A 13,689-nucleotide genomic window follows, 5' to 3' on the forward strand; every position below is an offset into this window, starting at 1 on the left:
TACATGATATACTTACATCATGTATTATTATGCAAAATATAATAATTGAAGATGAACATGATTTAAATGCATCAATCGTGGAACACTTTAAGGTACCGACTCCGGATGTTGAGCCTACAGTAGATGATAGCACTCGATTTGAAGAGTTTCTAATTCGATATAGACAAATCAAAGATAAAGAAACTCATATTATCCATCGAAATACATTAATTGAGCATTATAAGAATAATATAGTAATTATTAAAGTTAAAGTCTTGTAATATTATATTTTCAATTAAGTGTCACGGTTGGTTTTAAATAAAAATAGTGAAATATTTTATCTTAATTGTGTATGATTTTATAATATTTTTAAAATATATTTATGTCTAAACAATTATGTAATAAAAATTAAAAATAAAAATCATAGTTTCTTATATATATTAGCTAGATACTGAATTTTAAAAAATTAAATTGATCAAATATTAATGAAGTATTAATTTTAAATAGAATAATTATCATATAAAAATATTAATAAATTTAAATATATATTGATAATTAAATTATAAATAAATCTATTCTAAAGAATATTTTGTTAAGTGTGATATAGTGGATGGATTGGAACTCAAATAATATATTTGAGGGTTGAAATTGTATTATTTTAATATGAAATTTATATTAAATATGTTGTAAAAGATGGTTTACGCATTCTAGCATCTCTCAACCCGTCCTTATATTACAGAGGAGGAAATTTATATTAAATATGATATTATGGTTAGGAAGGGATCAGATCCTCTGGTCCCCTTGTCTTGGTTTACTCTTACACCAGGATAAAGGGATTAGTGGGAGACAATGACCCTCACCTATTAACAGGTGGATGGTCATTGCCGAGGCAGGATCTCCTGGACTATTTTTTGTGGTTCAGGGTATGTGTCACTCGTATTTGCGATCAGATCATGACCGTGATCTATCCGCAAATGATTGTGATTCCTTCTTGGGTTCATCGTCCCTATTAGGTTATAATTTTTGTTCGGAGCGGGTGGCCGGAGACCATCCTGAGGACACCTTCGCTCGACGTCCAGTAGCCTGGTCACTTATCCACTACTGGAGGCCTCCGGGTGACCTCCGGCCGTCCACTCCGAACAAAAATTATAACCTGATGGGGACGGTGAACCCAGGAAGGGATCGCAACCATTTGTGACCGGATCATGACCATAATCTGACTACAAATATGAGTGACATATTCTTTGGACCATAAAAAAATGATTCAAAAGATTTATGCTCATCATTACCTCCGACTAATATAAAGATTGGATCATCAATTGGTCTAGTTTTTATGAACTAGAGGATCCGCCTCCGGTTCGGAGATGATCTAATAATAAGGAAAATAACCCTGGTCCACCCTTTCACTCCTCTTCTTGTGTTGCGTCTCAAATCCTCTCTCTAGATTCCTTTAGCCTTTTTCCTTCCCCTCTCCTCCCTCTCTCGATCCTGCCCAAAACACTACCAGGTTTCGCTCTCACCGGGCCATCTTCACTGCCGTCGGACGAGGAGGAGGAGGAGGAGTTGATTTGTCCGCTGAAACGGCCAGGGAGGATATTTAGCAGCTCGCGCTCGACGCGTCGCAGGTGGAGCATTTTTATTTATTTTAATTTTATGTTCTATGATTTGTGTTCGATTTCGTTGGGTTGTTCCAATTTCTCGTAGAATTCCATAAAACCGTGCAGTTGATGTTGGGCAGGGAACTTCGATCGATATATTTTAGTGTTTAGGTTTTCTTGAAACCAATTAGATTTATTTGGTTTTTCCCGGAGTGGGGCTAGCCGTCCGTCTCCAAGTTTTGATCTTTTATTTATACTTTGATTTGGATCGATGAATTTGTTTGCCAAAGATTTGTTTGTTCTTCTACCTGGGTTTTCATGAGGCCAACGTGAAGGTAAAAAAAATCCATTTACTGTACTCCGACTCATCTTCTTTTCCTAAACGCTGAAAAAGGCACTGTTAATGTACTAGCGGATGTCTTTCATGAGCAAATAGTAGGAAAATATTGGACAAGTGGTCGTGCTTGATTTTTTTTTTTTTTTTTTACTTTAAGATTTAGAGTGAAGATGTGTCTTTTTTTTTTCCACTCTCCGTCCATTTATCTTTTTAAAATTTTAGAGTGAAGTAGGATTTTTGTGCTTTCTGTTCAGCTCTTTGATTGGAACATCACAATTTCTATCATCTAGGCAGCAAGGATGTCGACTCCTGCGAGGAAGAGGCTCATGAGGGACTTCAAAAGACTGCAGCAGGATCCTCCAGCTGGTATCAGCGGTGCTCCCCATGACAACAACATCATGCTTTGGAATGCTGTTATATTTGGGTATGCTTGGAAGGAACTACTTGTTACATTATTAGTTTGATGTGGTGGATTACTGATACATTGGTACTGTCAATTGCAGCCCAGATGATACACCTTGGGATGGAGGTAACTTGTAGTGAACAATGGGATCATATTGATTTTGTATCTTGTTTTTACATTATTTGACCTTGTTTTCAAGTAAGCTGGTTAAGGACTGAATTTGTTTCATTCAAACTGAAGTATAATTTAAAGAAACAACATTTATGTCTCATGTCAAGGCATATATTGAAAAATGCCAATATTTTACTCATCATTGATTTCTAAATATTATAATCCATACTGGATTTGCATGGTAAACAAACAAGATCTATTCTTATCTAAAAAACTGTAAAGTTAATGATTCTCAGGAATATGGTCTTGATATCAAATCTCACTTTCATTTGATTTCTTTTCCGTTGTATATATCAAGCCTTGTGCCTGAGTTGTTAAATATCTTAGTCGATGATGCCAAGATCTAAGGTTCCAAACCTGCCTCACTATTCACTATGTTGAAGATCGTGGACTGCTGCAAAGATATTGGATTTCAAGATAATTTTACTTGAGATGCGCACAAGTGCACAAACATAGGTGTGATACCCTAATGTTTCCGAACCTGCCTTACCACTTATTAAAGACAATGGCCTTTGACACAGCTTTACCCAAGACACACACACACACATTAATGTTCCAAACCTGCCCCATTGCTTTGTCGGTCAAAGATATTGGCCTTCAACATAGCTTTGCTCAAGACACACACATATGCGCCCGTATGCACCCTAATGTTCTGAACCTGCCTCACTGCTTACCATGTTGCAGATGTTTGATTTTAAGATAGCTTTAATCAAGACACAAAAACACATAGGACACACAAACATTGATAAAATCACAACAGAATAAGCTTCCACATGAACACAACAAAATCCATGTAAGGACCAGTCAACTTCTGCTTCAATTTCTTTAATAGTAAAACTAATATGTAGATGTAATACCAGTCTGCTGCACAGGGATGCAGAAAAATCCTATAAGAAGCAATGGTTCTCTGATGATCTTAGTATACAGGGAAGGAACCTCCTACTTTAAAAATATGCAGATTTGGTATATATGTCACAGCAAGAAGTTAAATAACGAGATTATAGGATGTCCAAACTTCAAGGCTAATGATGTAGCTGAACCCAAATAATTTGGGACAAACATGGCTTGATGATGATAATAGCGATCATATCTAGATGGTACACAAATTATTTGTGTGTTTGATGAGGATGTTATGCACTATCTGTTTCTGAATGGATTTTAAGGATGCTACAGGAAGTCTCTTTTAGTTCAGATAATAGTTGTCTAAGATTAAATCTGGTACCACTAGGAGGGGTATTGGCACTTTATTGCTGGCCTAGGTCATTCTACTTATCACCTTTGACAGTGCTAATGCATTGTTCTTATAAACCTAAGTTCGTAACAACCAACATTTTGACACATTAGAATGTCCCAACAACTAAAGATTATGCATAACTCTAATATTACAACAAACATCATTAGTTTCATTTAGATATTTGAGCAATACCATCATGGTTTAAAGTGTCGTGCCGAGAAGGTCGAAACAGGCGAAATATCTCATTCCACCCGGCGACCAACACCGATACGACCCCGGCACCAGACCCACGACAGCTGCAACGTGTTGCGCAACCCTGTGGCCGCAGAGAAGGGGTCGCTCGACCCTGCAACAGCAGCGGAGGGGTTGCATAACCCTTTCACTGCTGCCACGGATGCATCGCGAGACCCTGTAGCCACTGCAGAGGGGTTGCACGACCACCACGGTCGCGCCAAAGGAGTCACGCGATCCCTGCGGCCTTGGCTGAGGGGTTGCGCAACCCCGCAGCAGCGCCGAAGTTGTCGGAGCTTACGAGTGGCATCGGATTTTGGATTTTTTTTAATTAAACTTAGATTAATTATTTTAATCAACTCCTAGCTATGATGGAGATAATATAAAGAGACTTTATTAAATCCTAATAAAATTATCTAATTAATTTTATATTCCATTTATTTTAATTTAAAAATTATAATAAAATTTTTATTTATTTATTTATTTATCTATTTTCACATCTTTTCCTTTTTTAAAGATTATTTTTTATATTGTTTATTTTGTTTATTTTTTAAATATTTATGTTAAATATTTTATTTTTTAATTATTATATTTTATATTTAAAAAAATACCAAAACTATATCGGCATGGTACGATACGGTACCTATAATTTGTAATTGTCAAAATCATCTGCTATAACATGGAAATCCAATTCTGTATTCAGTTGAAGGTCACAACAAATGAGTCATCACAAAGATGCTAAATAGGAAGGCAACAATATGACATGCATTTATGTGCAATATAAATCAAAGTCATTGAACTCATGTACAAGAAGGGTTGTGTTTAATGTACTTGTCTAATATGCCACAAAATAGCTCACAAATATTGTTAGAACATTGGGTTTTCCACACCCTCTTATACTTGGCCGGGAGTGGAACCTAATACTTGCTCAACATGAGTATGATTGTGCATGACATGACTATGGTGCGTCCAATATCATACTCAAACAGGAGATTGTTTGCTCGTGGGTAAGCAGGTTTGTTAATATAGTTGGAAGCCTTTAGTCACTTGCCATAACTCACTCTTCATATTTGCTTGTCACTATTATGCAGTATTATGGTAATAAGTCAAACCTCATAAACAGAGATGATGCAGTTGAATGCAATGCCACAAAGAGTAGCTGAATAAGAATACCATTAATTATGATGACAAGATATTCTGGTGATGCTACATCTAGGGTTGTAAACGAATTGAGCCGAGCTTGAGCTAGCCTAGGTTCCAACTCGACTCAAGCTCGGCTCGACTCAAGCTCAGCTCGACTCGACTTGATTTATACAAGCTCGAGCTCGATATTTAACTATGGGCTCAAGCTCGAGTTCAAATTTTTTATTTATTTTTATTATTTTTTAATAAATAAATTAATATATTATATATTATATACTATAAAAATATATATTATTACTGACTCGTTTGACTCGCAAGCCACCGAGCCAGTAATAGTTAGGCTCGAGCTCGGCTTGATTTCTAATCAAGTCGGCTCGAAACATCCTGAACGTCCATGTTAGACTAAACATCCTTGTTAGACTAAACATCCTGAAGTAATACTTTCCTCCCATCTTCTCTCTCTTTGATAATTGTTGGATCCACCCTTTTTTCTTCTTGCTCATGTATATATACTTAACATCAACTTTATCCACATGGACAAATTCTCTCCTCTTCTCATTCTATATATAACAAGACACTTACAAATAACCATTCCTTTTCAATTGACCATCAACCTGGATATCTAGTCAATCTTGGCTATTGCTATTGATTACCCACATTGCAAACATATTACCTACAACAACTACATCAAATATGGTGAATTAACAACCACCAAAGCCACATAATCACCATAAACTTGAAATCTTGTTCTTCCCATGGTTAATATGTGCTGATCCACAATGGAAGCAATCCATAACAATATTTAAAAGATCAGGAAAAAATGAGCATGGTGGCACAACCAATGTTGTAAATGACGGTAGGTGGTGGCGGTTAGTAACCGCCTACCGCCTAGGCAATGCCTAGGCAGTTGAATTTTTTTTACCATTTTTATAAATAATATTATAAATAGTCATTCTTCTTATATATACATTTAATAAAATATATTAATTAACAATAAAAAATTTAATCTAAATATTTAAAATAAAAAATTATATATATATATATATATATATATATATATAATGAGATAATTTTATTAGACTTTAATTAAGTCTATTTAAATTATCCCAATCATAGTTAGAGTTGATTAAAATTATTAACCTAAAGTTTAATTAAACCGCGTACCCTGCATTGCCCAGAAGCATCACCGGTCCACGGCGACGCGTTTCGACCCGTCACCAAGCTCGGATGATGCGTTCGGGCTTGCGCGACACATTTGGACACGTCGTTGGGCCCAAGTGACATGTCTGGACTTGTCACGGTGGTGAAACTACAGTAGTGGAGGCAACGGTGGTGGTTCTAGGCACGGCAGTGGCGGAAGGAGGTGAGTTACCACCTAAAGCATCGCCTTTGCTTGAGACGATGCGGTTGATGCCCGCCTCCGGCCTAGGCGGTTGCTAAGCGGCCGCCTCAACCGCCATTTAGAACACTGGGCATAACCTGAATATTGTTTTGGGAAAAGGTAAATAAATGGACTTGAGTATCCTATTTGGAATTTCCCATTGCTATTTTCATTCCTTGGTCTAACCATGCTCGCCTAACACTTCAATTTGTGTGATATCACTTGTCCTCCATCTTTCCATGTTATTTGCCCTCATCAAAACATCTAACACTGCTCTTGTTTGTAACCATATCAAATCTCTCACTTCCATAACTAACATATGTATGGCACACAAAAAACATAAGGTTCATATCGTTTATTACATGTGTATTGTAATTTGTCTCACCTTTAATGACATGTGTGCATGCTCACACACACATATCATCTTTTTGAATTGGGATACATTAATTATGGTGAATCAAATATAAACTTTTGAGTCATTGAGTCAAGCTTAGTTATACATCAAATAAAAAGTTCAACAATAATTGGACCAAGTGTCATTCCAATTCAATCTTTGCTAAACTAAATGCTCCACCACATAATGTTTTTTCATGATTACAGCATATAATTTAATGTCAAATCATAGACAATTTATGAATAAATCCAAATTGAGCTTTTTAATCAATTAATGTTTAGATGGCATGTAAATAGATTCACAGGATCAGAGAATAGGATTACAGGATCATACAATTTAATTAGAATATGTTATAACTATATTTAACATTTATAATTTATCATATGTATTAAGCTTCACTTTATAGTATTACTATGGGCATTTTAAATATTACTCTGCCAATAGTATGCAACATAAATAAAATTATTCATACAGTAAATATATGAAAACTAAAATACAATTTTTAAAGTGCATAAGTGACAATTTCTATAAGATAAATGATAAACATAAGATGGTTGGTAATGATAATCATTAAAAAGGTTCTTTCTGATACTTGGGATTTAAAAGGAATCATATCCAATTAAGAACTTTCTTAAATGATATAATGAACAAATATTTATTATAATAAATGTCCATCTTGAAAATTTCTAATTGAATTAGATATATTCTATTTAGTTAAGGTTGTTGGAACTGAGATCCCACATAGGAATGATAAGAAGGAATAACTTTGGATTGTAGGTTTGAAAGATCCTAGTCAAACTTAGATTCTACTTGGGATGTGGATTGTTTAGTGATTTTAGAGCTTAAAATCTGAACTTCCAAGACCAAATTACATAAATCATGATTCTCATCAAGTAAAAATCTGATATATAAATCAGAAATAAAGTTTAGGCTACCACATGAAGCTCCACAATTGATTCAACTCGTATGTGAAGCCATTCACTCTTCTTAATTACATATATCATATATAAATCCCATCATTACTCATGTAAATGATAAATAGCAATGTGAGTTAAAACAAATAATTAATTCCTTTATTCTCAATAATCAACTTAATAATTATCCTCAATCATAACTCATGAATTATTCAAATATGGTTTTCCAAATAATTACCTCAATTGATATCACCAAACATTACTTGACTGAAAATCTGAAAAGTTCTAGGACCGAACATTACAGTGCTGGCAGGGTCTTGTGGTAATAATAAGGAACCTAATTCATTTTTTTTTCTCTTTGTTTACTATGTTATCATAACATTGCCAATTTCACTTTATGCCATATATGATTCTTTGATAACTTCTAATTTCCTGCCTCTGTAAGTTCATTGATGTATTTTCTAAAGTTGAAATATCTGCTATGGTCAGGCACGTTTAAACTGACACTTCAGTTTACTGAGGATTATCCAAACAAGCCACCAACTGTACGCTTTGTCTCTAGGATGTTTCATCCCAACAGTAAGTGAAATTGCTTATTCTCATTTTCCTGAAAAGCTTCTTGGTGGCTTTACCTGTGAAATATATTCTTCACTACAACATCATACACCTCACAAAGGGCAAGACATGAATTTTTTGCAGTGCAGATGTTGTTACTTCTTATAGTATATTGCTTCCTTGATATCTGTATAGGATGGTGCAATTTGGATACCAGTACTGCATGAGCTTATATTACTTCCTTGATATCTGTATAGGGTGGTTCCAAGCAGTGATTTTATTCATTAAGAATATGTTGTTCCTTTGTCCTATGTTGTCTGATCGCTAAACGGACTATCAAGTCTTGACTAGTTTGTCATGGGATAAGCCATAAGTGTTATTAGCGTTTATGTCACAGATCATCATAGTTCAGGATGCTTAATGTCTCTTTGTTGTTGTAAATTTTTTAGGTATTGATAGTTGTGAGGTTGAGTTTGCAATTAAATATACTATTTGCATATCCTATCCATGTGGGAGTATTTAAATTTAGCCTTGGCACCTAATTGTCTTATACCCTTATTTCGCATAGAAATTGTCAAAGCCCGAGATCTTGACTATTATCTTTGAGAAGAATTGAGGTTGGTTCTACTTGTAAAGATATGTTTCATATTTACCCAATTGGTTGTTTGGGGAAAAAAAATCCAGAACACAGAGTATCTTAAACTAAGAGAAGTTGCTTATATGGTAAATTTTGAAAACAAAAAAAAGTGCTGCATTGAGTTGTGATTTGGACCTGGTTGGTTTCTTTTTTCTTTCCCTTTCATTTACCTTGCCAAGCCATCAATATAATTCATTAAGTAAATATCTTTGGTAATAGTAACTCATGGAGGCATGGAATACCAGTGCCCATTTGTCTCTATATTTAGTATGCTACTGTACTATTAAGTCATTTGGTCTATCTTTTCATCATAAGTTTTATTTGTTTCAACTATTTGAGGCCAGCTACATGAATCTTTTCTAGCTATGAACTCTATTAAGTCATTTGGTTCTACTTGTAAAGATATGTTTCATATTCACCCAGTTGGATGTTTGGGGGAAAAAAATCCAGAACACAGAGTATCTTAAATTAAGAGAAGTTGCTTATATGGTAAATTTTGCAAAAAAAAAAAAAAAGTGCTGCATTGAGTTGTGATTTGGACCTGGTTGGTTTCTTTTTTTCTTTCCCTTTCATTTACCTTGCCAAGCCATCAATATAATTCATTAAGTAAATATCTTTGGTAATAGTAACTCATGGAGGCATGGTATACTAGTTCCCATTTGTCTCTATATTTAGTATGCTACTGTACTATTAAGTCATTTGGTCTATCTTTTCATTATCATCAAGTTTTAGTTGTTTCAACTATTTGAGGCCAGCTACTTGAATCTTTTCTAGCTATGAACTCTATGTGAGGCAATATTATTAGCAATTAATTGATCTTTTCATGCTATAAACTTAGAAGATCAAATGTAATGATATCATTATATTCTTTTTTTTACATAAATGTTTGGCTTTAGTAAAAATTTTTTGTAAAGAAGTTAGGTACCTAGCCATTATCTGTTGCTGTATATAGTTTATCACATTAAGACTGTCATTTGATTCCTCTTTTACCCATCTTTGTAAAATAACTGATGAGCTATTATCTCAGATGTCATAGGACATAATGTTTGATGTATGTTTGGGTTTATCATTCTATTAGTTATTCTAAAGCTTCTTAAATGATCAGTTTACGCGGATGGAAGCATATGCTTGGATATATTGCAGAACCAGTGGAGCCCAATATATGATGTAGCTGCTATTCTTACTTCCATCCAGGTATTATTAATGCCTTCTTTTCGTATTTATGCCTACCTCTGTAATAAATGGGAGTCTTGGCGCAACGGTAAAGTTGTTGCTTTGTGACCAAAAGGTCACGGGTTCAAATCCTGGAAACATCCTCTTGCAAAAAGCAGGATAAGGCTGCGTACAATGGATCCTTCCCTGGGACCCTGCATAGCGGGAGCTTCGTGCACCGGGCTGTCTACTTTTGTAATAATTTCTTTTTGTATCCATTTTCATAGAAAACTTGTATATTAAAAGGTGATGTGAATAAAATCTTGTTCAATCATCAACAACTTCCAATGCCATCTCTGCAACTGTAGGAGGACTAATTAGACAAAAAGCTTTTGTTGGATACTTTATATAGTTTGTCTCAACAACACACCTATAAAGCCATTATGAAAGATAGTGTTGTACCAATGACACCAAAAAATGATGAAAAGAAATTGATGATTGGGATTTCTATGTGAAAATTTGTGATCCATGATTTGGATTATCATCAGTTGTTTGACTTGATTGAGCCAATGGTTAGCAAATATGATCAGTCATAGAATAACTCATCAGGTGTGGTCAAGATATGTATTGGACCCAATTATGACCCGAATATCAGTCCTTTTGACTTTATTATAACCAAAATAGCAATTCCTAATCTTTTGTAGAGTGCATTATAGTTGAGATATACCCTTATAAGACCCATTTCTACCTTTCATTCACCGGGAGGTGGTTGGCTGGGCCCCACGGAATTTTCCCACCGACCATCGGGCAAATCTGGGAAGCGCAGATGGGCCATGAGGAACGACCCAGCATCACGAGTGGTTCGAGCGCTGCAGACATTTATCTGTATTGCGTGGGAATCAAACCCTCGTTGCTTGGGAAACCCATCCTTCCGCTTACCATCGCACCAAGCGCGAGGGGCTGAGATATTCCATCATATTGTAGTTAAAAAGGTGATTACGCTCCAAGCTCCCTTCACAGTCTACCCTTAGGTTATGCGAAGAGAGGTAAATCACAGGATTAACTTATAGCTGACAGCCAAATGGCTAGGGAGTGGGAGGAGTTTTTTTCCGAAGGCATGTCGGAAATTGATCCCTGCTAGCAAATCTACCATCCTCTAGCCAGGGCACACATGGGGACGAGATATACCCTCATAGGTTGCTAGGGAAGTTGCATGATAAGAGATTAAACCATGGTTATCATCCATTATCTAAACGATGTAGCCTAATATTTAAATTTTTTGGGTTACTTCCTGATATGAGTTACTACTGTATTGAAGACCTCTTGTCTTGTTGATTTTGTGGAGTCAACAATGGTGTTGATTTTGTGGAGTCAACAATCACCATTTCATCTCTTGTTCCATTCAGAGTTGCCCAAGTGGCATCACCACCTCATTTATCATGATCCGTATAACATGCGTCCCCTCGGGGCGGTGCGATGGTTAAGGCATGGGATGCTGCCACATGAGGTCTTGGGGTCGAAACTCGGCGTGACCGAGCATAACCTTTCCCATGTCTTGGCCATTTGCACTAATGGCTAGTAGTCACCCGTGATTTACCTCCTCCGTGTTGGCCTAGGGACGGGTTGGCGGGGGGCGCTGGGGGCGAGTGAATCGCCTTTTGCCACATGATCCGTATAACATGCAAAAATGTGGCGGTGCATCACTAAGCCATTGTCTATTGAGCCGCTCAGCATGGTCAGTTCCTGGCTTGTATGATGCAATTTTGTGTAAAATTTTCTAAATTTGACCTAAACTGTAGCCAATATACATATTTGCTACCGTTGTGCAATTAAATACCAAAATATCTGGCTCAGAAATTAAAAGACTATTAAAAACATCTGGTCAGTTCCATTCAAGTATGCAAATGCCATGCTAAGGAGGTATTTGTGTCCATAACACAGGAACAATACTCTTCTATCAAATTTTGGACTCAGATCCTGCCATCAGCATATCCAAACTTTGATCTTAATTTTTACTCGGATTTATCTTAGGTATGAAAAAGATATTTTGACTTTCATCACTTAAAAAAAGTAATCAAGTTAAGAGTTACTTTAGATTGTTCATTTTTTCAATAAAATTTTAGTTTAATATTTTCTGATTTAATACTTTATTTTTGCCAGAGTATATTAGATGTTTCACATGTGCTCTCTCTTTTAGTATTGCTGGTTGTCAAAGAATGCATTTTTGGATGAAAATTGTGCTGGAATTTTCTGATCAGCTTTTTCAGGATGCTTTGCATTTACTCCCTATAGTATTTTTAGTGCTTTTTATCCGCTAAAATAAGAAGAATATTAAAAGTTCAATTTCTTTTGGTACTATAACCTGAATGATCATCCAAATGTTAATTACCCGCAGACATGATTTTTTGACTTCAAGGCCCCAGACACAGGTGCTGATTCTATTAAACTATAGAATATAATTGGAAATGAATACTGAAATAACTCTAGTTGGCAAATACATCAGCAGTTGTCTTCACTTTGGTAGAATATTTTGTAATATCACGGGGGATTTAAACCACCAAGATCGGGGATTAATGTTAATAACTATCATAGTAGGTCTGTTGAAATTTTGATTTGATGCTGCAGTCTCTGCTCTGTGATCCAAATCCCAACTCACCTGCGAATTCTGAAGCTGCGCGAATGTTCAGTGAGAACAAGCGTGAATACAACAGAAAAGTCCGCGAGATCGTCGAGCAGAGTTGGACAGCAGATTGATTCATGGTGGATTGTGCCTACCATTATCCAGAAGTTAAGTTACTATGCGTGACGAATAATGCTTGTTTAACTCGGAGGCAGACAAAAAATGTGTTAAATCATATTCCCTCGTTTGCAAGTGTGGAACTTGACCGGGTTTTATTTTATTTTTTTGTTTTGGTTAGGGTTTGCTTGTCCTTTAAATTCACACATTTGCTACCAGTAAATGTAATCGCACGCTAAAGTGGATTATTCAGTATATTGTAATGATGATAAAATTAAAAAGTATTGTAATCTTTGATGCTCGTTCTATTGTCATAAAACCATGACTTGTAGTCTATGTTTTTGAAATGCTCTTATAGTGTTTTAGAGTAAACAAATACTCTTACAATGTTTAAATTATTTTCATCATTTAATTCTTTTAACTATTAATATTGATATGTTATTCGAACAAAATAACAGCATGGCACCCATGGATGAATTAGTGTTATTAATAACATGACACGCATGGTAAACACTGTCAAATCAGTCTTATTAGGCATTCGTTAGTAAATATTGCTAAACAAAAATTAGTGAGTTGCAAACTCTTGTATTATTACAAGTTACAACGTTTGGAAATTATAACTATAATGTTTTGAACAATGCGACAATCTAACAGTAAAACGTATCTTTTGTTCTTTTATGTTAAAGAGCATAATTTATTTTTTTATAAAGTTGTAGAAAAATTTATGAGAAATTTCTTTTCTCAATAAGCAAAATTAATTTTTGACCATTTTCAATGACTGGATAATTTTAAAATACATGAAAAAAGAACAAATGCACCAGCC

General features: G+C 35.3%; 1 protein-coding gene across 3 annotated transcripts; it reads left to right on the top strand.

Moving 5' to 3' along the window:
- Positions 1-1,383: 1,383 nt before the first annotated feature.
- Positions 1,384-13,167, top strand: LOC121975244 (ubiquitin-conjugating enzyme E2 2). 3 transcript variants are annotated; one of them, XM_042526787.1, is made up of 6 exons: positions 1,384-1,604; positions 2,169-2,338; positions 2,418-2,443; positions 8,275-8,364; positions 10,083-10,171; positions 12,755-13,167. In XM_042526787.1, exons 2-6 carry the CDS (start codon positions 2,214-2,216, stop codon positions 12,881-12,883), a joined length of 459 nt encoding a protein of 152 aa, XP_042382721.1. In that variant the 5' UTR covers positions 1,384-1,604; positions 2,169-2,213; the 3' UTR covers positions 12,884-13,167. The 3 variants fall into 3 exon arrangements, with proteins under 3 accessions (XP_042382721.1, XP_042382720.1, XP_042382719.1); XM_042526786.1 differs by having other exon boundaries at positions 1,385-1,604; positions 2,205-2,338; XM_042526785.1 differs by having other exon boundaries at positions 1,385-1,604; positions 2,209-2,338.
- The last annotated feature ends 522 nt before the right edge of the window (positions 13,168-13,689 follow it).

Source organism: Zingiber officinale, chromosome 4B, assembly GCF_018446385.1.
Source record: "Zingiber officinale cultivar Zhangliang chromosome 4B, Zo_v1.1, whole genome shotgun sequence".
In the NCBI taxonomy this organism is placed as follows: Eukaryota; Viridiplantae; Streptophyta; class Magnoliopsida; order Zingiberales; family Zingiberaceae; genus Zingiber; species Zingiber officinale.

Coding starts and splice junctions, on each gene's coding strand:
- LOC121975244 (XM_042526787.1), top strand. CDS start 2,214: ATGTCGACTCCTGCGAGGAAGAGGCTCATGAGGGACTTCAAAAGACTG. Junction 2,339..2,417: donor TGGAATGCTGTTATATTTGG/GTATGCTTGGAA, acceptor TGTCAATTGCAG/CCCAGATGATACACCTTGGG. Junction 10,172..12,754: donor CTATTCTTACTTCCATCCAG/GTATTATTAATG, acceptor TTGATGCTGCAG/TCTCTGCTCTGTGATCCAAA.